Source organism: Triturus cristatus, chromosome 3_1 (assembly GCF_964204655.1).
Source record: "Triturus cristatus chromosome 3_1, aTriCri1.1, whole genome shotgun sequence".
NCBI lineage: Eukaryota > Metazoa > Chordata > Amphibia > Caudata > Salamandridae > Triturus > Triturus cristatus.
In genome coordinates, this window is record NC_140583.1 from 246784556 (window position 1) to 246810443 (window position 25888).

General features: G+C 49.0%; 1 protein-coding gene across 1 annotated transcript in view; it reads right to left on the bottom strand.

Annotated features, from left to right (window-relative positions):
- EDC3 (enhancer of mRNA decapping 3) overlaps positions 1-25888 on the bottom strand; it is a 229130-nt gene that overhangs the window by 162755 nt on the left and 40487 nt on the right. Inside the window, exon 3 of the mRNA XM_085643788.1 lies at positions 11592-11905. Coding sequence (XP_085499914.1) covers positions 11592-11905 — 314 coding nt within the window. The remainder of the gene's footprint in view (positions 1-11591; positions 11906-25888) is intronic.

Sequence of the window (25888 nt, forward strand, 5' to 3'; positions counted from 1 at the left end):
TTGTGTGAGTGTTTTGTTGGGGGTAAGTGAATAGCTCTGTTGGAAGGCTGTATGGGTGAATGACTGGGTATGCGAGTAGCTGTATAGGTAAATAACTGGGTGTGGCAGTAGTATGGGTGAGTGTGGTTGTGTGAGTTGCTCTATGGGTGAGTGACTGGTTGTATGATCAGGCTCTATGTATGAGTGGGTGCGTGAGTGGCTCTATGGATAAACGAGTGGTGGTGTAAGTACTTCTATGGGTCTGTGAATAGGTATGCGAGTGCATGTTGGCTTATATGAGAGGTTGCATGGGTGTGTGTGAGGGTAGTAGTAGTGGTAGTAGTAATTTTATTAGCATAGTTACTTAAAAACATTGCCATACAAAATAAATTAAGAACAGGTATGGTAAAAATACAATTCTAAGTAAAATCAGAATAAAAACAATCGCATTTCCTTAGATAGACTGTACACACGACAGCTTCTTGAGTATAAAGTTCTTTTTTTTTTTTTTTTCTTTTTTTTTTTTAAATTGAGCACTTCGTGTTAATAGGGTTATATCTTCTTTCTCGGTTTCCTCATGAGTTTGTATGATCAGTAATGTCAATCGACAAGCAATGTTAAGTCGATGATGCAGGGACCGTTATAGATTAATTTTTGGCATCTTTTTTTCCACTGCCTTCATAAGTTTTACAAAGCTGCAATTCATGCGAGGATCGTGGGAAGAAAAGCAAGCGAGAACTGCCTTTCTTCGTGTGCAGATCCCTTGCTGATTAAAGTTGTGTTTCAACAAGTGTTTTCGTTCATCGCGTAGTTTCTCACAAGAGCAGATCAAGTGCAGCATATCCTCTTGCCCCAAACCACATAGCCGACAAAGAGGATCAGCTTTTATTTTAATCCAGATTGGAAAATTTTGAATGCAGGGGAGCAGGCCCAGCCTGTGCTTTAAGAAGCACATTTTGGCGGATTTAGAGTATCCCTCACCAAAATAGCTCTGTGGTGCCTTCGTTGAATACGAGTTTAAGATCATCCAGCCATGCGTTCTTTTAGAAAGGGCTGCCTTGTCTTGAACCCATGATAGTTGTTTGATCGATTTTTTGACCAATTTTTTGAATGTTGTGTGGTTTGCTGGGGTATCCCAGAGCTGCTCTAATCCAGTGTTCTTCAGGCTGTCCTGTAGGAACTTGGCTGCTGCTGAGGACGGGTGTTGGGCTAGCTCCATCCACAGATGTTCATTTAATGTTCCTTGTTTCGATTTCCTCACTTTGTCCCAGGCTATCATGTAGGCTCCCTGCCTTGCCAGGATCTGTTGATCAATGCCAAATTCAAGCCTGATTTGAGCTGGTGAAGTTTGCTTGGGCAGGCTGAAGATGATTCTGTAGGCAGCTGTTATTGTATTATCAAGGATCTTGGCGTCTCTTCCTCTAAGCACCTCACTCCCGTAGGTAATCGTTGGGAGAAGTTTAGCGCGGATTACTTGCGTCAAGGGCAGAAGAGACGGGCCAGAAAGTTTGTTGTTTAGAGACTTCAGCGAAATTGCCAAAGATATCCCTTTCCCTCGAATGCTCGTTCTTTGGGCGGAAAACTGCCCTCCGTTGTCAATTTTCACTCCTAGATATTTATATATTGGCGTGTCTCAGATTCTTATTTTTTCCCAGTACCATGGTGTTGATTTGTTTCTTTTCTTGCTGATGGTCATTGACTGGGTTTTCTCCAGATTTATTGTAAGCTCATTTTTACTTGAGTAGCATTGTGTTGCATTCAGGAGGTGCTGAAGTCCTACCTTGGTATAGCTTATAAGGACGGTATCGTCAGCATAAAGTAGGCAAGGTAGTTGCAGTCCTCCTAATTTGGGGGCATGGGAGTTGCAGCCCTTTAAAATGGGGACAAGGTCGCTTAGGAACAGATTAAATAGGGTGGGGGCCAGGACGCAGCCTTGTTTCAGGCCCTTGTTGGTCGGTATGCGCCTGGACAGGACGGATCCATCCCCCACCTTTATCTGTACCCAAGTCTCTGTGTGAAGGTTGATTAGCAGGTTCAAAAGGGGTCTAGGTATCCCCCAATCGTTTAATTTAGACCATAAAAGGTTCCGATTTATATGGTCAAAAGCAGCCTTGTAGTCAATGAAGCAGAAGTGTATGGGCATTTTGTTAGATTCTGCCTTATCTATTAGCATGCCCATGCTCAAGATGTTCGTCATTGTCCCTACTGCTTTGGCAAAGCCTGACTGGTTTGCCGGGATTAAGGATCTCTCTGTTGCCCAGGCCATCAGCTCTTCTAGTAGGATGCCTGCAAAATATTTTGCCTCATTGTCCATTAAAGCCACCAGTCGATAATTTTCAGGGGAAGCCTTGTCTCCGGCCTTGTGAATTGGGGAGATAATTGAGCCCTTCCAGGAGCTTGGCAGGATGTTGTAGTGTCTTATCTCCAGAAATAGCGGTTCCAGGGCTGCTGCCCAGCCTGCCACATCTTGTTTATAGAGAATTGGCGGGATTCCATTCGGCCCTGGTGCTCCCTCTCTTCTTCCCTTCTTGATTAAACGCTGAATGGTGTTTTGTAAGTTCAGCAGATTCTCTCTATCGTTTCCAATCTGCCCTTCTGTATAGCTTGTGTTATTACTCGTTAGAGATTTTTGAGTGTCAAACTCATGGTCTTGGTTATGTCCCGCAGCCTGATGAAAATGGCTGCCAAGATAGTTTGCCCATTTATCCTCTGAGATGTTAGATGAGACCCCATGGTGCATGGGTCTTATAAATGAGTTTATTGATTTCCAGAACCTTGCCCCGTCATTCTGTTTGATGTCAGAGTGTAGTCTCGCCCATAGGTTATCCTCAGCGGATTTGTTTGCTTCCCATTTTGATTTTTTCAGTGTTAATTTTAATTTCCGTAGTTGATCACGCTTTGCTAGGTTCATAGGATTCTGTTGAAGTTCTCTCATTGTGCGATAGATTGAGGTTTTGATGCCTCTGATTTTTCCTTTATGTTCTTGGGAGAATTTGCTCGATCGTTCGTTGCTTAATTGTGGCTGTATTTTAGGTCTTGTAGCGTACATGGAGATAGTATTTGTAAATTGTTCCCATTTTGTGATTTCGCTGTGTCCAGTGCAACTCCCAAAATGCTGTTTTGCTCTTTCCACTAAGGTTCCGTCTGTTGCTGCTGAATACTTAATTTTTTTGAAGTTGACGGTATGGGTTGACTCTTTTGGTTCTTTCGAGAGCTCAAAATTGGGTTTTGCAATCTTAAAGGTGGTTTCTTGAGGGCAGTGATCACTGTCTCCGCTACGACCTATCCGGTATGATTTTAAAAACTGAAATAATGGTAATGAGATGAAGGTATAGTCTAGAATACTGCTTTTTCTGGTTGAATGAAAAGTTGCGGCCGGGGGATTGTCTCCAGATGTCCTTCCATTTAAGGCCCTGATGTTGAAGTGTACTAGATCTTCCAGAATCTTATTACCTAACTTTGTTTGCTTGGGAATCTGTGAAATCGCTTGTGAAGGAATATCCCAGATTGCATTTTGAATTAGTGGCTCGTCTTCTTGCGTGGCACCCATGAGGTTGAGGTTGAAGTCCCCAGTGAGAATAACGTTTGTTGTAGGTCTTTCCCTTATGCAAGAATCCACGAAGCTGCAAAGGTTTTTACCTTCTTTTCTTTTCTTTCTCGGATGAATGTAGACGTTGAGGGGTTCTGTGGTTGATGTCATGAGTGAAGTCATCTGAGATGTCATCAGTGATGTAACTGACCATGTCTTAAGTGATGTAATATGTGAAGTCATAAGCAGTGCATTGCGGGGGTGTATGTTATAGTCAGCTCAGGGAACCATAACTGCTAAATTTCACTGGCTTCACGAAAGTGAAATCTGAGCCCAACTAGATCATGTAACCTTTGTTTTTTCAGTGACTTTCTAAGGTTTTTTTTATATTCCATTTCCTAACTAGAATGTCCATGTAACCTTTGATTTTTTAAGTGAATTTCTAAGGTTTTTAAAAAATTTCATTTACTAACTGTAACCACTAACCTTTGACACTGTGTGTGAGTGAATGCATGAGTGTCACAGTGGGTGTATGAGTTTCTGAGTTGGTTTGTAATTGGGTGTGAGAGAGTAGGAGTGATGCTGTAGGTGGGAATAGGAGTCTGTGGGTCTGTGAGTCTCTGATGGGGTGAATGGTAAACTACGCTCTGTCCACAGACTTTGTGGAGTTTTGGCACTCCTCGCTCTGTTTGGAATGTGGAGCGGAGTTTACCGGCACGTTCACCACCTTGACTTTATTCCCCAAGAGAAGTGTGCTAGGAGGCACGTTTGCAGAGTGGCTGAGAAAGGAGACGGGAACTCCAGCGAGGCCGAGCAATTCCGCTGGGAGGGACTTACTTGTGGCAACGAAAGAGGATCTTGGCCCACCAACGACCCTCAGCAGCCAAGGGGAATTCATCCCCTCAATCAGTATTGTGCCAGGAGACATGTTTGCAGAATGGTGGCAAAAGGGGGCGAAGCCTCAGAGGAAATCAGAGCAATTTTGCTGTGGGGGATTTGTGGCAACAATAGGGGTTCTTGGTCCCCCAGCGACTCTTAGCCGCCAAGGGGACTTCATTAACCAACCAGTAGTACGCCAGGAGGCGCGTTTGCAGTGTGGTTGAGAGGGGGGGCTCCAACGAGGGCTGAGCAATCTGGCTATGGGAAACTTACTTGTGGCAACAATAGGGGTTCTTGGCCTCCCAATGACCCTCAGCAGACTTCTGTAGGCAGTGCAAGTGCAAAGGTTTGGACATTGCACGTTCGAGGAGAGTTAAAAAGATCTCAGAGTTCTTCCCATCGTCAGACGACACCTTGTGCCACCTTCAGGTGTAGCCATCATTTGTGATCCATCAGGTACTGTCAGCTGAGCTAGTCTGCCCTAGAGTTCAAAGATCCTGTTGTGTGGCTCACAATAGGGGAAATTTCTAGAAATTCCAACCTCCCCCAGAGGTGTAGAGCCTCCTGCCACAGAACCCAATACCACGCTACCTCATGCTTGTTGCTGTACCAAATGGCGGTGGTGCTGTCTGACAACCTGTACCAGGCTCCCTTTGGATGGGAGGAAGGTCTTCAACTTTATGTAAATGGCTCTCAACTCCAAAAGACTCATAGGGAGGCAGTTTTCCGACTAAGACCAGTCCTCTGATCTCTTACTCTCCCAGATGGCCTCCTCAACCCAACAGTGAGGCATCAGTGACCCCTATCAGCACTGGGTGGGAAAGGAAGAGGGTCTCCTTCTGGTCAAGTCACAGTTGAACAGCCAACGCTGCAGATCTTGTGCAGTCTTCTCCGAAAAATGGATGACATCCCACAGGCTTCAATGGTCTTCAGTCCATTGAGACGTAAGATCTGACTGCAAAACAAACTAGCAGGATGATGGAGGCCAGCAGGCCAAGAAGCCTCAGAGCTGTTCTCACTTAGAACCAGGACAGACTATGAAAAATCAGGATCACGGCCCTAATGTCCTGGCTCGTTGCAACAGAGGAAAGCCCCCAAACTGCACCATGTCCAAGACAACTACTATAAAAGAAATTCTCTGCAAAGGAGTCAGGTGTGACTTCAGCTCTTAATACTGGAGTGAATGCAGCATGGAGCCTGGTGTTGCCTATACACCAAATATTTGGAGTAGCCTTGAAAGGACCGAAATTGATAAGGAAACTGTCTTTTAGGGTCAAAAGGCCCAAAGAATACGCATGGTCCAGTTTTCCTTGAAGCGTTCTAGGACAGAATAATCATTCTCGCCAAATGGGCGAGATCCATCAATGGGCATATCCATAAGGGATAATTGCACATCTCCAGAAAAACCTGGGGAAACATGCACGGCAATGGAGCATCACATTAGTGCCGACTGCTCACCCAAGCAATCAGTAGGGTCCAGACAAGCAAAAAATCACATTTTGCTGCATCTTGACAATCTTGAACGGTTTGAGCCAAGATGCCATATACTCTTTCAGGTCTGTCAGAAAGATCTCACTGGCCATGTTCGAAAGGGCATGCATGTAACAGTATAGTAGGCAAACTTTATTTACTGACATCATGGCTAGCCGGGCCAAAAAGACCACCAATTTACTAAATGCCTAAATCCACATAGACCCTCTGTATCCCTGTCTGGGGGGGAAATAGAGGGGAGGCATGGGTAATATTAGGATTCACCTTCCACTTGGAAGCATGTACCATCAAACTCTCAAGAGTAGGATACTGCACAAGAAAATTAGGGTCACCAGGTGCTGGCCTGTGGGATCTGGCCACCTGACTGCTTACTGGTGAGCAAGAGCATGGCTTAGATCAAGTACCCAGAACAGTTAGGTCTTTGTTGAACGGTAGTAAGGGCTCAGGGGAAGCAGGTCTAGGTTGTAGAACGCAGGTAAGAATGTTTGTTTTAAGTTCAACAGGAGATAGCTGCAGGTCCAGGACCTCAGCAGCATGTCTCATGACTATATCAAAGGAGGGGCTCTCATCTGTTGGAGGGCCAGTGCGGGGAAGGAAGGGGGGGGAATCAACACTGTATAAGGGGAAGTACCAAGGCCACTAGCCTCCTGCAAATTCAATTGTACATTATCATCCTAAGGTGGGGAAAAAAATCATCAATCACCATTGTCATCGCAGAGTGGTGGTAATCTGAATGGAAAAGCTGATAGAACCTCGGAAGACGGCGATGTGGTACAGGGAGAGTATTTTCAGTATTCAGGCTGTATGGGAACTGGGTGCATCGGAGAGGAGTCAGAGTGTGACCTCAGTCGGGACAGAGTGGATTCAGCTCAATGTCAGACACTTGAGTTGGCAGAGGAACAGCATTTATTAAAGAGGTACCAGCATAATCCTTAAATCCAGAATGGAAGTCGCCAACGGAGGTGGTGTGGAACCAGAGGCAGGTTCTAGGGGTTCAGACGGTGCAGAAGATAGATACACTTGTAGTAACCAGACTTTGGTTCCCTGGGGCCCGAAGGTGTGCCAGGGGAAGCCGGAAGAGTGCTGAAAATGCACATAATGTCCTCCTGAATGGCCTCAAACTGTTGCAGTACCACCGATGTCTGGGGAACACTGGGTGCATCGGAATCAACTAGGGGAACTGGCTCATTAATCAAAAATTGAGAGCGACAGAGTGGCACCTTGACACCCATGCGACTTCTCTTTAGATAGAGTGGGGAGATGGGGTCGGGTGTCGCTTCGCCTCCTTGTAGGACATTCACTAACAAGATTACTTCGATCGCAAAGACGACCTACCCCAGGACTGGCCTCGAAAGCAAAAAAATGGGTCCACACCCTTGAGTTAGTGTGGGACTAATGCAAGGCCTGTTACTTCTTTGATGTTCAACAACTTACTGCTTCGCTTTAAGTTCACGGATCATCTTAGGGAGCATGAAGGCATATTCCCTTAGAATCGTGCCCTGAGCCCAAACACCAAAGGCACACCTCATAGGGGTGCATCACCAACACACGTTATGGCAGTCACAGCATGGTTTGACCCCTGTAGTATTAGGTGGAGGCATCATTCACTTGCACGCTGGAATTCAATTTAAAATTAAAAAATAACATTCAAATAATCAAACAAAATAAAAGGGGGGCGGAGTTCAAGATCCATGTTTAAAGGCGTGGAAAGAAAGGAACTGGCGTTAACATGCATGAATGGCCCATATATGCAGCTCCACTGCGTCACTACTGGGGCAGAAGCAAGCCAATGTAAAGCTGCACAGCTTCACCTACTGGCCCGCTGGAGTACTGCTGTAAAATCTTCCATATCCAGTCTAGCGCCAGAGGAATAATTTAACAAGCATTTACAATGCAACAGGTCTCGCATTGACGAGAGTTTGAGCTATTGGCATTGCAAATAACAATGCCTTTTCTTTTTAAGAACATAAATAAAAGGCATTGTAAGTTACTATGCCAATAGCTTAAACTCACGTAACTGCGAGACCTATTGCACTGCAAATGTTTGTAAGACCTCGCGACACTGAAGAACCTGAAAAAGGGAGGTAGGCTAGGAGAAAGGGGAGACAAACGTAACATGCTGGCTGGAGAAAACAAAATTGCTTGGGGAAAGGACTGCAAGTGAGAGCATGTGAATGTATAAATGTTGCGTAGGAATGGGAGTGAGTAAAATTAATGAGCTAGCAAAATAAAAGCTTCACATGCTGATTTAAGTAATGCTGCGTGTTTGCTTGTGCGTGGGCAAGCTACTTAGAGTTTAGAGGGGGGAGGAATGTTCCCAGTTCCTTGTCCAGAAATGCTAATTAATTTAAGCAGCTGGCGAGAGAGGAAATGGGGGATGCACAGGCAAGGCTTGTGATTTTATGATGCTTGTCGTGGGCTCTGTATGGGTGTGGAGCACCAAATTATTCAAAACTGCTGCGCACTTTAGCACAGCAAAAAAACATGTGCGTGGGGTGAACACACTGCGTGATGTTGGGGAGCGTGGTATTGTGATGCAAATTATAACGTATTATTATTTACTTATTGTTCCTTGTGCTTTTCTTTAACTGTACCACGTTGTACTTGCAAAGTGTCATGTTAGAATGTGGACAGGTTACGGGTGTACGGAACTGGAAAGAGTTGCTTGTTTGCTGCTCTTCGTGTTCAGTCGGGACTTTTCATGTAATAAAAAGCTTAACTTATGAAGAGCATGTTAGCGGAAATTATTGCAATTATTGGCGACGAGCTGCTGAAAGCCTCAGCAATGTAACCTATGGTGTCGGATGAAAGGAAAAGGCAAGGTGCAGTTTTGAAGAGAATACTTGTGCAGAGCATACAGTTTAAAAACAACCATTGACCCAAACTCTCTTCCGGAGCAACACTGTCCATCCTGAGAAGCACAGTCCCATACTCGCTTGCCAAAAAAGAGTGCCCATCCTGAGAAGTTCTATCCAATACTGCCCGCCCCGGAGCAAGAACGTCCACCCAGAGAAGCACTGTCCCTTACTCTCCCAGTGTTGTCTTCGGAAGCACTGTCCATGCTCCCGTTTTGATCTGACAATGTCACACATCCGCATCCCAGCACTGTCTGTCCAAGCTCGGCTTCCAAGAACTACCGTTCCCCCTTGAGAAGCCCCATTACTCCTACTTCCCCGACAAATGGTGTCCCGCCCTCTCCCACAGAGAAACAATGATCCATCCTAAAAAGCACTGTCCCACACCCCCTCCCTCATACACAGAGATACTGATCCCTCTTGTGCAGCTATGCAACCCCACACAAAGAAACGCTGTCCATCCCAACACTGCTATGTCCTCTCGCTCGCGGACACAGGGCTCATCACTACTCTAGAGACACACTGCCGACCATCAGAAGCATTGACTATGCCCCACGAGGATGTGAATCAGCATTACTTTACCTCCCAGAACACTGCCCTAGTCTCTTCCCCCAACCACATTCCTCTCTCCCACAACACCCAACCCCCATCACCAGCTTACCTGGCCCGCACAGACGACTGTAGTGGTAGGGGTTGCAGCAGGCACGGTCCTCCGACCTCACGAAATTTTGACAGCCCAATAGCGCGTTGAGCTCGGCAGGGTGCTGAAGATCTGGCCTGCGGAAAAGCTTGCAGAGTAGCCACTGGGAGAATGCGGGCAAGCCGCCCATCCATAGTTTGGCCAAGCGAGGGGACAGTGGGACACAGCCCCCCACCATAGCACCTTTGGATTCCACTGCCTCCAGGAGCGCCTCGAGGGTCTGTAAGCGCTTGAGAAGTGAGTAGGTGACTGCTTTAAGTTTGGGGTCGGGCAGAACAGGGGATGTTGAGGATCCCATGGCGGGAGACTGGGGGGGATGCTGGGGTGCGAGGGCTCCAGGGAAAGTTGTCCTGGAAGAGGCAGCAGGTTACCGTCCTGTCCAAGTCCTCCAGGCTAGTTGCTGTGCCTTGGTCCAGCCCCCTCTGAGATCACAGATGTTTTCCATTGTCCGTTTCAGAGGTGTCCCAAGTCCAACCCCGAGGAGTCTCTGTGGGGCTTTCAGGATGGCCTCAAGAGATCCCAACAGTACCTGCATTGTGCCCCACGTCGGTCCCAGCAACGGAACTGTGCCTGGCCCCGGGGCTCGCAGAGCAGCCCCCATGACACCCCCTCCCCCGCCCCCCCCGGCCCAATGCTCCCCCAGCTTCAGCACTCGGCTTCTCCAAAGGCGCCGGACCAGAATGGATCGTCTGGACTGTAACATGTGACAAGGATCCGGAGTTGCTCCTTCCTTGCCCGACCCCGGGTTCTTGCCTGGCTCCCTAGTCCTCCTCGGGGCAAGAACCCGGAGATGCATGGGGCTCCGCGCACCACCCCTCTGGGGGCAGCACACGTTCAGCCGGCCCCTCTGAAAAGACAGTCCATTGAACTGCAAACAACAGATGCCAGTCCGGCGATCACAAACATCAAGAAATCATCCGATGTGGGGCTCTGTCTGTGAAATGGAGACGGCCCTCGGCTGCTTCCGAGCTCTGCCCCCTCGTACACCAGCTTAACCAAGAAGCATGCAAAGCAGAAGGAAAAACGCACTTGCACTGCAGCGCCGAGCAAGGAAGCCAAAATCCGTCCTGACAGCTGCGAAGAGAGAAGTAGCCACGAGTCTGTCGATTGCCTGTACCCCCCACATTCAATGTTTCTTAACTCGGTGATATGACGTCACTGGCTGCAGCACTCTCACTCGTCCTGGCCAAGCTACCAGCTCCGAAATAAGTATTTGCCGGCACCCATAAAATTATTCTGCCACACAGCGCAGGCGGGCCAGCCATGCAGCAGGTGCGATCAGCTTTGTTGCATGGCAGCCGAGCGCCATGCTTCCGGCGCCGCCCGCGGCGCTAACCATTGAGCAGTCGGCCTCCACCTCCAATTTAATTTCAAAATTTAACTCCCGGCACGCAGTGCCCACCCCAGCCAAGCTGAAAATAAGCAATAACCGTGCCCTCAGCACGCGAGTTAGACCTCATCCTTGTCCCAAGAAACCCAAGGAGGTGAGGCTAAGGTGCGGAGAAGAGGAGACAGCGTGCGGACAACAAAATCAAAAGTCGCTAACCAATGACAGAGCAGACTGGCGCCTGCTTTAGGCGTGAAGGCAGCGTGGTTGCAGGAAGCCTGGAGTGTGCAGTACATGTGATGCCCTGTAAAGATAAGAAAAGCATTTGCGACACACGGAAAGCAGGCGAGCCAGTCCGGGTGGGCCAGAACAAAAAAGCGAAAAGGAGGCACCCCAGAAAGCTTATTTCCAATGGCAGCCCACCGTTTAACATAAACGGTGACGTAAGCCAATGGAAATGAGGGGCGGGACTTCAAGCCATTTTCTCAAACTCCTCATTTACAATAAATCTCGCCGAGCGAGCTGCGCATGCGCGCAGCAACACTAGGCGAGACCTACAAAGGAGAAAAATCTGGAGTTAGGAGTATCCATCAAAACACTTGCATGCTATTCCACTGCCAGTACTGTAAGGACATGAAAGCTGAGCATTCACCATACAGGAGGCATGGCTAAATGCCAGAGCCAGAGAACAAAGGTTCAGGTCATGCACTGTGATTCCTACAGGTAATACTGATCCGAGTGTATGACTAAAGGTCAGACACTAACGCCTTCACCCTCAAACTCAGGTAAAAAAGAAATGGGAAAGAATGCCAACTTTTCCTAAATACTCACAAGAGTTGTGTCTTCGTCTGAAAGCTTTGGATGAATTCAAGGACTCGAGTTGTCGCTCCACGTAGCTGTGCGAGCCTTGCTGAGGGGAGTTAATCAAATCCTGGCTCCTTATGTCAACCATCCGGGGGATGCTCTGAGGGGCACTGCTTGAAGTGGTAGGCTTCTTTGGCAACTTGCTCACACCATTCTGGTTGGTGCCTGCTGGAAACGTGACAGCAGAGGTAATCTGATCTATCTGCTGAGGGTCAACAAACCTACGATTATCCTTGGCACTCGGGATCTCCAGAATTTTCAACTCCGTTATGTCTCCAGCCCTAAACAAGAAGAAAGAAGTTCATCAACTAATTAAATATACAGTGGGTATGAAAACACTTCACCTTAATATTTTTACAGTTGGACCATATATTTTATTTGATACAACCTGAATAAAACACTTAACTAGACGAGGGGACCAGGGTATCTAGCAGCTAGATTTATCTGGTAATGTACTACTCCTATGATCTCCTCAAAAAGCCCTGAAGTCCAGGAACCGCTACTATGGTTTGCTGTAGGTACATTAAAATAAATCAGCAATCCAACCTTTGTCATTACCAGCGCGACGCTTAGATTAATGTACAACTGTTCAGTTCTGGTGAGAATGCCTGCCTGGAATTCTCCAAATCTAAGTAGTAGTAAGACTTAATGGAGTAACAGAGTTTGTCTAGTGCGATTTACTGCCAGAAAGCTGAATTTAGAGGTCATGTTACATACACCAGGGGTGAGTATTTCCTAGTGCCTGATGATCAGGACACAGTTTGGGGTCAATGACAACAAGTTTTTATGTTTATTTTATCCACTGGACAGGTGGCCTAACCCCTGTCAAGCCATGTGGATCGTCGAAAGAAGGTTTTATGTTAGGACTGGAGGTATGTTTTATGCATTACTTTATTTCTGATAAGCAGCCTATAATAATAAACAAAATCAAAAGATAGTCAAGGTTTACATGTCCTCAATGAGCCTGAAAAAAGGCAAAATCAATTGTCCTGTCACAGTACAGCACTTCATATACAACAGTCCTCGACGAAAAAGCATTTCCTGTTTCTTCGCGGCTATAATTTTTCTTGAGAAGTGCTACATATGATTTGTCACTCTTTGTTCTGTAAGAATGCTATTCCTTTGAGGCTTGTGGTGTTTAGACATTTCAATTGTTGGTATCATGTGCGCATTTAACGCAGGGTGGTTTGCTGGCTCCCGCTCCACGCACTTTTCTTAATAGTGGTATTGGAGCCATGGAAGTTGACAGCATGGTTATTCTTCTGCCAGGCCAGGGGCACTGTATGTGCCTCATCGCTCTGTTGATACTCGCTCCCAGTGGTTTCAATGTTCAGGATCCCTGCAGGAAATAGAGAGAGAGTTGCATAACAGCCAGAGGTCACAGCACCAGTCTTAATGCATAACAATTCTGCTTTAGCTCTGAAAAATCTATAACACTTCCCCAATCATTTAAACAAACAGGTGAAGCGCAGCATTGCTATGCTTTAATCGACTGGTTGCATCTGAAATAGCCTAACATATCAAAGGGTGAGTTGGGTTTTTTACAGTCTTTCTAGGCCTAAGATGAGTAGCCCTAAGGAACATGAAGTTTCAATTGGTACTTGTGCCAATATAAATAAAGTTTTACACCCGACCAACATCATAGGTGCTAAATTATATTGTTCCTTGATGAGGTAAATGAGTAACAGTAATTCCAACCAATAGGTGGAAACCTAGTGGATGCTCTACATGCATCCGTACAGAGAGCAGTCTCATCAGTTCTAGAGTCTCTTGGTAAACAACTTTTTTCATAAGCCACCGAGAAAATTTGAACAACGCCCCTAACCCAATCGAGGAAGATATGGGTCCTTCCAAATTCTTTGAACCTAATGGTGTAAAATGACCCTTAATGCTCTGTCCAGCAATATAATTGTGCCCCGTCAAGTGAAAGACACAGTTCTTCCCTAATACAAATTACCCCCAAGCCGGGCAAATTTGCAATCTCAGAGGCAGGCCAGTGCAGAAGGAAGTCTCTTTGGGGGCCCCCTTCATAAAAATAATTCCGCAAGCTTATTACCACGTTTTCTTCTATGAATAAGGCCCAACAGTCCGTGAGAAGAGATTAAAGCTAGAGGATTTTTAGGGTGGCCAATAGAACAAGGAGGGAGCTCGACCAGCAATACACCTGGAGTCGTCTTGGGTAAGGATTTCCATTTTCCCCCAACTGTGAGTGGGTGGCTCAGCTTGTTGAAAAAGGAGTGGAAAAAGATTAAGGGATTGCTTGGGTCCTTCAGACAGCTTATGGCCATGGTTTCTTCTTTGCAGCCATTGGGTTTTATAAGCAATCTATTCTTTTTTTAAGTTTTATTTTTAATGACATTTTATTTATAGTTAAAGAGCATACACAAATAAGCAACTTAGAAAAACACCGCAGTGATACCCAGTCCTTCCACCCCCAACCCTCCCCCAACAACCCTGGAAGTTAGCACACAAGTTAATTTCTGTTGAAGGATAATGTCTCGCACTAGAGCATAATGCGGAGGGAGTCAGTACCAGGTTCTCGGTTACCATTTCACCTACACTCGGCCGGGAAAACCAGAGGCCAGATGCGAGTTGCCACGGCTCCCAGTCCCTGCTGTCCCACAGACCAGCCACCCCACACTTTCTTTGGCCAGCCCTGGTTATCGCACACTAATTTCTTACCAACACAGCATCCATCCTTCCATTTCCAGGTCCAAGTCCTGCAGCTGTGGGCTCACCGTACTCCCCAATTTCTTTTTGCCAGCAGAAATCCATGGTTCCCCAATATCTTCTGATAGGATGCATGGTCAGAAACCCCCCATATTCAGAACACCCTCTATGGGGTCTAACTTGTTATGGGCATCCCAATGGCCATTTCAATTTGAGTTCACACCCCCTCCCAAAACGTAAGTAACATGGGACAGTCCCACAGTGTGTGCAGAAGTGAACACCGCTGGCCAAAAGAACGGAGGAACGCATCATCTGTGGCTCTACCAATCTTATGCAAGAGTACCATAGTATAAAATATTCCGCAGAGAACTTCAAACTGAATCAGACAAAACTGCACCTTTATGGCTTCCTTACTAGGAAACTGCAGTACCTCCTGATATTCATCATCCTCTAGATCCCCTAAGTCCGACTGCCATTTTTCCCTTAAGTGAGTTAACTCCCCCGTGTATTATTTAGGAGAAGCCTTTAGGTAAGAGGAATTGTTTTTGCCACCATATGGCCATCCAGTAACCGTCTCTCAAGGAAAAGTGGGGGGCACTCTTCCATAGTTTCCTCGTCTGGGGCTATTCTCACTAACAGGGCATGTCTCAGCTGATAATATTTAAAGATTTTTGAGCATGCCAGGTCATATTTATCTCTAAGGTAGTAAGCAAACTGTGTCATACCATGTGTAGCGTCTCACACATCATCTAGTGCGGAAAGGCCAATAAGATCCTATTTTCTAAACCCCTGCAGGGACAATATTGCATCTAACACTCGTACTCAACCACAGGGGGGTTTTGGGCTTCAGTCTTCTTTATATAAATATAGATTATAAATATAGATTTGTCAAATTACGCCAAAGTCATCAGCAAATTAACACTTTTTTTTATCCTTCCTCCCCACAACAGATCTGCAAATAGGTAACATACTATGCATAGGCTAAACATAATAAATGTCTGAAACTGTGTGCAGAGAAAAAAAAATAACTGCCATGGTAGTGATATAATTTAATCCTTAAGATTCCAGCCAGCACATTTTTTTTATACCTCAAAAAATACTAAATAGATTTACACTAAAGCGCAAAAGGTACCTATTCTGAATAAAGTTCCAGTTTCATGCTAAGTCTTTTGTAATTTCATCTAGCAGTTTAAGCAATGGGGACGAGAACAAATTCTACCGAGAACAAAAATGGAACATTCTTAATTTTTTCCCCCTCCATGAATCTGCAGGAAAATTCACACATCAAATCTTGGTGAGATGCAATGAGTGGGTTCCAAATTTCATCAAATAATGCCAAAGTGATTAGCAAACCAAAACAAGCCTTTCCAATGGAAACCTACATCTACAGAGTCACTGTGATACAAATTAGGTAAGATGGAAAAAGGGTAAGAAACAGAGTACCGGCAAAACTGTTCAATTTGTTTCTTCCTATGATGCATCAAAAGTCACCGAGGTCTCTTAATTAGGACCTTTAGAAGTCAAGAAACACCCTCATCAATTCCTGAGCTATTACTTAATCTTTCACAGCACTTTCCCTGTCAAACTGCAAACATTCTTCAACTCTTTACAGATTGATTTGTTTTATACTTTATTAATTGGTGATTTTATACTTCACTGCACGAGTCTTCTGATGTGCCAAAAGGCTGTGGCCTTAGCATTTTAATTATAAAGTTGACTTTACCTAATCCATAGAGGTAACGCTAGGGAATATTCTCCTATTCCCACTCCTTTCTGCCCTACCCACAGAAACTTAGCCAAGAAACCAAAGACTTCTTTCCATCCTCTTCCAAAACATCTTGCAGATGTGAGATACCCAATCACAATTCAACTCACAGCTCCTTACCAACACGTACAGATACCTCAAATCAAATCTATTAACCACCAACACTATAAAGCAATATTCACTAACTTCTATAGCATGATGGCCGCATCCTTGGTCTTTCTCAGATAAATGAAATTTTTAAGTAGACACTGTCTAGGAACTCAAATTAACTTAATTTCCGATGGCCCGAGTAGGGAGCACGCAAGGACACATCAGTACCAGAACTTACTATGGTGCTGTAGTTGCACGAGCCATCAAAATAGAATTTTTGCACTAAACCCCAGGCCATGGTTCACAGAACTGCAGCCCTGGACCTTGATGGAATGCTAGTACTTCTAACTTTGACCATCTGTCCTTTCCCTATGCAAAAGAGCTGGTAAAGAGCTGGTAATGACCCAGCCACCTATAGATTTATGCATAACAGTGTGATTAAGCATTCATTTTAGTATAAAATGATAATACAACAATCAATAAATGTAGATTTGATGTTTAACACAGCACTGTGTTGTAGAGACTAAAATGATAAGGAACAGAAAAATTTGATAGTAATGTACCCCACCAGTCCAGATAAACATTTATTTCACAGTGCGACAGAACACGTTGGACATCTCACATTCACAACATGGCACCTAAACCATTAGATTTGCTATAAAACATTGCACCCCACCAACTCCTGCAATTATTCCCAACTGAGCCAAAATAACAAATTTGTCAAATTGTCTTGCACCCTCAGGAGCACAGCAGAAAGAGCCATCACTGGCAACTGAACGACTTAGAACTAAACAACTTAACTATTCTCTACTGTGGCAGTCAAAAAACACCCTCTTTTTCAAACTGCAAACGTTCTTCATATGTTTTTCCATTGGTTTGTTATATACGTTATTCTTCGGTAGTTTTACATTTCACCCCACCACTTAATCATGCAATCATGCCCCAATGAGCCAAAAGAGCCAATTTGTCAAACCATTCTGCACCCTCGGGAAGACAGAAATAAAAGCCATTATAAGTTGCAATGGAAGGCTTCTAAACAATACAATTTAACAGGCAAGCATTCACACTTCATGTGAGAAAGTGCCCTCTTTCTGCATGGTTGCCCCCACATTTTGCTGAATTGCTGATGTACTTTGACCGAGTGTGCGCTGGGCTCCTGCTAATCAGGTACCCAGGGCCTATGTTCTTTCCATAAAACTGCATTGAAGCCCTAACCCAATTGGCATCTGTGGCCACAGGTCAGCCCCTGGTAAATGGTAACATAGGTACCCAGGGACTGTGTTCTTTCCCTAAACTGTACTGATGCAATATCCAATTGGCACCTCTCTGGCCACATGTCAGTCCCTTGTAAAAGGTACCATAGGTACCCAGGGCACTGTGACCAGAAAAGGCCTCTTAAGGCTGCAGCACTTATTGTGCCACCCTTAGAGGCCCTGTACTCTGACACACACTGCCTTTGCAGGCTGCGTGTCTTGGGGCAGAACAAAGTGATGAGTGGACATGGCACACATCCCTGTGTGCCATTCCTACAACCCACTGCCCTGGCATATATCAGTCACCCCTCTAGCTGGGTGCACTATACCAGTGGTAAGGGTACAGGTGCATGAGCCCTGTACTCCTACAGTGTCTAAGTCAATTCTTAGACATTTAAGTGCAGTGCTGCCATTAAGAGTATATGGTGCTGGGAGTTAGTCATTACGAACTCCACGGCACCATAATGGCTACACTGAAAACTGAGAAGTTTGGTATCAAACTTCTCAGCACATTAAACCCACACTGATGCCAGTGTGGGATTTAATGAAAATGCACACAGAAGGCATCTTAGAGATGACCCCTGAAAACTAACCTACCACTAGTGTCCAGGCTGCCACCACCAGACATGTTTCTGGACCCCCTGGGTCGAGAGCCTGCAGCTCTTTGGGGCCTGAAACAATGCACATCCTGGGACAAGGTGCCAAGCCTCCTTCCCCAGGATGGGCAGGGTTCACGAAGGAGAAGCTGCAAAGGCTTGCCGCCTTTGTGAGCTTCCCTAGGCCACTTGCTACTCTCAGCAACTGGTCCCCACTGGTTCTGACCCCCAGTTTGGACGGGAGAACCGGTGGGAAAAAAAAGTGAAGGAGAGGTGTGCCTACATCTGCCAACTCCACCCCTCAGGTGGGGGAGGCGAGGTGAAGCACAACTCTCAGTCCATGCCATCTTGAAGATGGGGGGACTCAGCCAACCAGGGACAGGCCCATGCCCCCATCTCACTGGAGGGTGACATAATAGGGTTGGAGCCACCCCAGGGAAGAGCCCCATTGGTCCCTGCCTTTTACCTACCTGCAACGCCCCTAAATCTAGTATTTAGGGGCACCCCTGAACCTTGCTTCCAAAGACAAGAAGAAACTACTAGAAGAAGGACCGAACAGCTGTGCAGCAGCTAACAAGAGGAAGATGCCCACTGACTTGGCCCCAGCCCTACCGGCCTGTCTCCCCCTCGAAGCTGCTCCTGCGAAATCCCGGTGTGTCCTACAGCCAGCAACCTCAAAAGCCCCAGAGGACCTGCCTGCCTTCAACTCCAAAGACTTTGTCTCCCGTGAACACCTGATTTGTTCATCTGCAACCTCTGGGTCCGGCCATACACCGCGAATCCACCCCACTCTGCACTCGCAGTCCATGGCCCGAGCGGGCAAACACCACGAGGAGATCACCCCGGCGACCCTGACCCGAAATACGGTGACCCCCTCACCTGCCTCAAGCCTCCAGCCGATGCCTGCAGCCTATATCCAGAAGGTACCCCCAACCACGACCAGGAGCTGGGAAGAATATCCGACCCCAAAAGGCACCCCAGCACCCGACACCCCACGGCCTAGTGTGCCCAAACCAACTGTGCCTAACCAACCCATAACTTCCCAACTTACCTCTCGAAGTGGTGGTCACAGCCAGAAGGCCTTCGTCCCCGAGCCTGCAGTGCCTTTGCAAAGCGGAGGTTCCCCATTGAAACCAACAGGGCACCCGACGTCGAAACAGCACCATGCACCCGGCCGCTTTTGTGCCGATGAGGGTGCACCTTTGGTGCTACTTTGTTTCCCCATTTGCCCTGAGCTAAAGTCCAGGAGTTTTGCTCCCACAACCCAGTGGCCTGCTTGCCAGCAGCCACCAACCGGAGGCCACCTAACCCCCATTGGATAATATTGGGCCTCAGCACTCTGCACCTGGCCACCCTAGTGCCGCTGAGGGTGTAACTAGACTGTATCCTTGACCCTGGGGGAACCCTTGTTCTAACCCCAGAAGTTCAACTCCACAGACCGATTACTTACCTGGTAACCGTTAACTTAATTTCTCTCCATAGGAATCCATTGACTGTTTTTTTCTGAAAAATGTTGTAAGTGTGGAGTTGATTTGTATGGAAACCTGGAAAAACAATTGTGCAAAACTGACTTTACTTACCTCTTCTCTAGGAAATGTCCCAGTGTGATATCTAGGCATATTTCACAGAGTAGAAAGTAATCTAAAAAGTAACGTATAATTGCATTTCAAACTGTATATTTACTGAAAAGTATTTATCAACTTACCTATGCCAGGCTTGCTTGGTTCTAGGCAATAAAATAACTTAAAGAATATTTTTATACAAAAACCAATTGGTCTGAAGTTCAGTCTTTGAGTGTGTGAATTCATTTGCTGACTGAGTGTGTACAACAAATGCTTAACACTGTCCTCTGATACTGCCTTACTGCTCGACCACACTACCACAAATAGAGAGTGAGGTGCTATCTAACTTTACCTCTGCCTACCTTTGGGATCCACTGGACTCTGTGCACCATACCTCACTTTGGTATAGTCTAAACGGAGCCAGCTTCCTACACTTCATGAATGAAATAAACTGAAATTTGCTATGGCTCATGCAAGCCTACCCCAAGTCCACCACAAATGTTACAGGTAAGCTCTGGTTTATTCATTCCACTCAATCAATACTAACCTTCAGTTATCTAATACCGATCATGCTAACCAAACAGAAGGGGCGTGGCTAAGCGAGCCACGATGGTGGATCGGCTTTGCTGAGGCTCCGCGACTGGGCGCCTCTCGGCAGCTATATGGAGTGTCCTGCCGGGTGCTGATCGATGCGGGGGGCATCGGAGGGGGGCTGCATTACAGCGGGAAGACAGTGGACGCCTGGGCGCACTCCTAGCCCTCCGGACGGGCATCGGCCCGACAGCTGCCGCCGGCGCCGCATCTTCAGCCGTAAGATGGCGGCGGAGCTCTTTGCATGAAGCGGGGGATGCCGTGAGGGGAGACAGAGAAGCCAACAACGCGTCTCACCCTGATCGCGCCGACACTCGGGGAATGTGAACAGGGAGCGGACTCCCGGATAGCGATGTGGGGAGCACCGGAGGGCGGAGGGGCTTTGCTGGCCCGAGCACACCCGCCATCTTGAGTACACAGAGCCCACTGGGACCCGGAGTCGGACCCTGGGGCGGTCCCCGCGCACCTAAGGTACTCCATGTGACTGGCGCTGGAGGGAGCTGAGGGGGTGCTGGGCTTCGTTGCGGACGGCAGGACCTGGAGGCATTCAACCGACCAGATCAGCGATTGCCTGACCCTAAAATGGCCACCCACGGGACATCGCATCCCTTTCCATGCAGCCGGTGAGGCCTAGCTCCTTGTGCCTACTGAAGTGACGGCCTTCTGGGTGCCGCCTGCGGGAGCTGCTGTGCCCTCGCCGGACCTATTGACCGCCTATCCTGCCACGAGTCGCCGAGGGACATCGATGACCTCGCCTCGACAGTAGACCCCGAGAAGGACTGGGGCTTGCCCAGGGGCCACGAGGACGGTGCATACACTCCCCCCCTTGACCTTGAGGCGGCCGCGGAGGATTCCCCGTGGCGTCAGTCGCCGGTGGAGACCCCGCGAGGGGTGGATTGGTGCTGGGAGCGCCCTGAAAGTGGCACCTGGTGACTGGTGTGGACGATTCCTGGGCTTAGTCCACGGGGGGACCTTGGCGGGCCGGCCCGGACGGCGACTTCCCTGGGCGGCTCCACCCGTGAGACAGCGCGGCCGCGCCTTCCGCCCTTCCGTGGATCCCTTGCGTCGCTGGGGCTCCTGCGACCCGGCGGACACTACCGACTCGTCCGGACCGTGTGGACTCACGATGGGGAAGTCAAAACCCGCGCAGCACCAAGTGATCCCAGAGACGGCCCCGGAGAACATGCCCCGGACCTCGACGTGGTCCCCCAACACGGTGGCCTCCATGGACTTATCGATCTCGGACAAGCTGGATAAGGTCCTCGCCGCCATTGAACTATCCCATCTGTCTATGGAAGAACTCCTTGGTACCCTGGCGACGGATGTCAATCTCCTCCGCGATGACCACCGGAAATTGGCGGACCGGGTGCGTACGGAGGAGCGGACAATTGCGGACATACATCCCATACTAAAAGAGCAACAGCAGACGCTCCAGGGGGTCCTTACTCCTCTAGCTGCGGTGGAAGAACACGCGCAGGATTTGGAGGGCCGCTCAAGACGCTGCAACATCCGGGTGCTGGGTCTGCCAGAGGGAGTCGAAGGTGCCGACCCCATTGCATATATGGACACGTGGCTGAAGTCGTTTACCCCGCCCGCAGACCGCACACCATTCTTCTCCATAGAACAGGCTCACCGAGTGCCGGCCCGAAAGCCCCCGCCCGGCACGTCTCCTCGACCATTTCTCGCCAAGTTCCTGCACTTCCGGGATAGAGATGCGGTGCTTCGGGCGGCGCGACTGGCCGCACCGTTGCGAGTAGACAACAGCCACATCATGATCTTCCCGGACTATGCTCGAGCGGTGCAACAACAGAGATCTTCCTTCCTGGACGTAAAGCGGAGGCTGCGGGACAATAAGATCTAATATGCGTTGCTCTTCCCGGCCCGCCTCAAGATTATCTATAAAGGATCCTCCCTCTTCTTCACATCCGTGGAGGCCGCACAAGACTGGGCAGATCAGCACTGCTCGCGGGCGTCCGATCCTCGCCCCCAGAGGAGATCCCCTCTCAAAACTTTCCACGCCCGGGAGCGGCCCAAGAAGCTCCGTAATATCGAGTCCCGACCAACGCAGGGCGCCCACGATTCGCCGGATCTAGAACAGATTATGCGAGAAAGACGGGAGGCTCTACAAGCGGTGATCGACCTGCGCACCACACAACCTTCAGACTCTATCTATCGACCTCCGCACCTGTTCTCCTCCGAAGGCGAAAACGACAGCGACAGCACCGTCTCGGGGGTGGACCAGACGGCACCCCCCGACGCCACTCCGCAGACTGCAGATGGACTATTGGATGGGCCGCCCTCTCCTCCTCTCTCCTGAGGCAACGCAGACACACGGACTCTTGGTATCCTTACCTGTGATGCGCACCCGGCGCCCATGATATGGCGCCCGCAGGGACAGTCACTCTGCTCCAGATCCTACTACATGCCCACTCAGCGTGCGGCCCCGCACTAGCACATCGCCGCCCCCTCTCATATAAAGCAGTTCTCCCCCCTTTAGTGTTACGGGAGGTAGTTTGGACACATCGTTACCCGCACGATGAGTCCTGAGTATTGGGACAGTTTCCCGCATCCCCACACGTTGTTCACACCCCGGTTTGCATATGTCCCACTTCGCCATGGAGTTTCACACCACAGTACATCCGTTTTCCAGGCTTCCAGGCCGCCTGCCCCCTTCCAACGCAGCACGTCTCTGAGGGCCCACTGTTCGATTTCTCTAAGGGGCACCACACCCCGTCCCCACACAGAACCGACCATCTATGGCACAACTGACAACTAGCGCAGACATTAATGTACTCACACTCAACACACGTGGTCTACATACCCCACGTAAGCGCTACGCGATATACGCCTATGCGAAACGACAGAAGGCATCTATCCTCTGCTTACAAGAAACCCACCTTAATGCAACCGAAGTCGGCAAACTACGAGTAAAATGGCGCGGACTCGTCTGCGCCACGACCTACTCATCGTTTGCCAGAGGGGCACTGATATGGATTCGCCCGGGAACCCCTTTTCGGGAACTGAGACGGGTGGTGGAAGACGAGGGCAGGTACGTCCTACTAGAAGGTCTCTTAGACGGGAGGGCTGTCCTCTTAGGCAGTATATACGCCCCGAATGTTGACCAGGATAAATTCTGGGACCGACTCACAATCTCGTTGGCTCAATTCACACAGGTGCCCTGGCTATTAGGAGGGGACTACAACTGTATCCTGGACCCAGTGCTGGACCGCTCACACCCTCCACTCCCACACTCTCCCACCTATAGACAAATAGACCGCTTTAAAGCGTGAGCCGCACACTGGTCCCTCACGGACGCATGGAGGCTGCACCATCCCCAGACCCGCATTTACTTTCCACTCCATTCCTCATAATTTACAAGTCCGCCTTGACCGATTCTTATGCACTGCAGCGTTTTTCCCGCAAATATGCCACTCGGATTATCTGGGTAGAGTCGTCTCCGACCATGATGCGCATCTTCTCAGCCTCCAGTGGCGGCCCCCGCGCCCCCCTGTTCCTACGTGGCGACTGACACGGGAATGTCTCACGGACCAGACCTTTACACATGACCACCAACGTAGCATCCAGGACTACTTTACGCATAATGCGGGGACCGCGTCGTCAACCCTAGTCGAGTGGGATGGTTTCAAGGTAGTGGCCAGGGGAGAATGCATTCGGTACAGAACCGGGGTGCGACACACCCTGGAGCAAGCCCTAGAGAAGGCGGAGCAGCAACTGGCTACGGCCACTAAGGCCGCAGATCAATCAGTGGCGACGGTAGCTCAGGTCGCCCACGCCAAATCGGAGTACCAGGTGGCGTGCGTGGACTTGCGTTGTCACAATTTTCGGGCATACGCAAACCGAATGAATCGGGACCGCGATAAGTCGGGCACACTCCTGGCATGGCTTGCTAAGCAAGATACTGAAATCCGGCCTATTACTGCAATCATAAATCCCCAGGGTACCCTGGTGCAATCTCAGGATGAGATCCTCCAGGCGTTCTATCACCATTACTCGGCAGTCTACACTGTTCCCCAGTCTCTCGACCCCGGGGCCATCGACCACTTCCTCGACCCTCTTCCCCTTCCCCGAATTGTCGCTGTAGACCGTAAGGGGTTGGACGCAAAGATAACAACAACAGAGATTACAAGTGCGGTACGAGCACTGGCCCGCGGCAAGGCCCCTGGCCTAGACGGGCTCCCACTTGAATATTACGCCACTTTTGCCCCACAGTTGACCTCTTGTCTGTCAGCAGTATTGGACTCGGCGCTTAGACTCGGCGAACTGCCCGGCTCTATGAGAGCATCGGTGATCGTGACGTTTCCGAAACCCGACCGAGACCCTCAACTCCTCGCCTCCTACCGGCCCATCACGCTGCTCACAGCGGACTGTAAAATCCTGGGAAAAATTTTGGCGGACAGATACTCTCAAATCATATGCCAGTTAGTACACCCGGACCAGTGCGGTTTCGTTCCAGGGAGGACAACCTCTCATAATATTCGGCGCCTCTTTCACATTCAGGATCAGATTGGGGATCGCTTTCCGCACGCGGCGTGTCTGATCTTGGACATTGAAAAGGCGTTCGACACCCTAACGTGGCAATTCCTATTTGCAGTCCTGGGGCGGGCTGGTCTCGTCCCCAAGCTCATAGCCTATACTCGCCTACTCTACACCAATCTTACATCCCGGATCCGCCTCGGTCGCTATATCTCCCCGGAATTTGCGATACACAGGGGTACGCGACAGGGGTGCCCCCTCTCGCCCCTCTTATTCGCGCTAGCGGTAGAACCCTTGGCCATCCGGCTCCGTGGGGATGGGTGGGCCTGGGGTATCCCGCTGGCGGATGTCACACACTGTGTTTCTATGTATGCGGACGATCTTCTCATATATATACGGGATGTGACGGCGGATCTCACCGCCGTTGAGACCGCCCTGACGGAGTTCGCGGAGGCCTCGGGGCTGAGGGTGAACTGGGACAAATCGATGGTCTATCCCCTCCACCCGGACGCCCCACCTCGGGAGGTCTGGATCGGCGACCGGAAACTGCACTGGGCGACGGAGGGGCCCCGATACCTCGGGATCCGATTATATCATTCCCCACTCGACATTTTTGAAGGGAACCATCGGAGAGCACTAGCAGGGATACGATCCTCCATTGGGTTCTGGCGGAGTTTACCGTTGGCCCCGATCGGCCGGGTAGCCCTGGCAAAGATGATACTGGTCCCGCGACTTTTGTACTACTTCACCAATCTCCCAGTGATTCCCCCCGCTCCTTCTTCAAAGATTTAGATACGCTCCTCAGCTCTCTAATATGGGGGCAGGGACGACACAGAATCGCGCTGGCCAAGCTAAGACTGTCCACGACGCAGGGGGGGCAAAGGGGCGCCTTCATTCGAAGCCTACTTCCTGGCGTCGCAGCTCCAATGGCTCTCATATTGGACGGAGGAGCGATACCTGCTTGAGACATGCACTGTCACGGGACATGTGCCCCTGCCCGAGTTGCGTCGCCTGCTTCTGCCGGGTTCTCGTCCCATGCGAACCTACTCCCTGCAGGTGGACGTTGCCCGGAAGTGTGTGCAACGTATCCACCGCATGGCACCGCGCTGCCCTCCATACACGCCATTACTACAGCTGGTCGGCTGGCCCAGAAATGATGGTTTTTTCACACCCGTCATGCTTCGGGAGTGGACGGCGAGGGACATTGTCGAAGCGGAAATGCTATTTGACGAGGGACAACTCA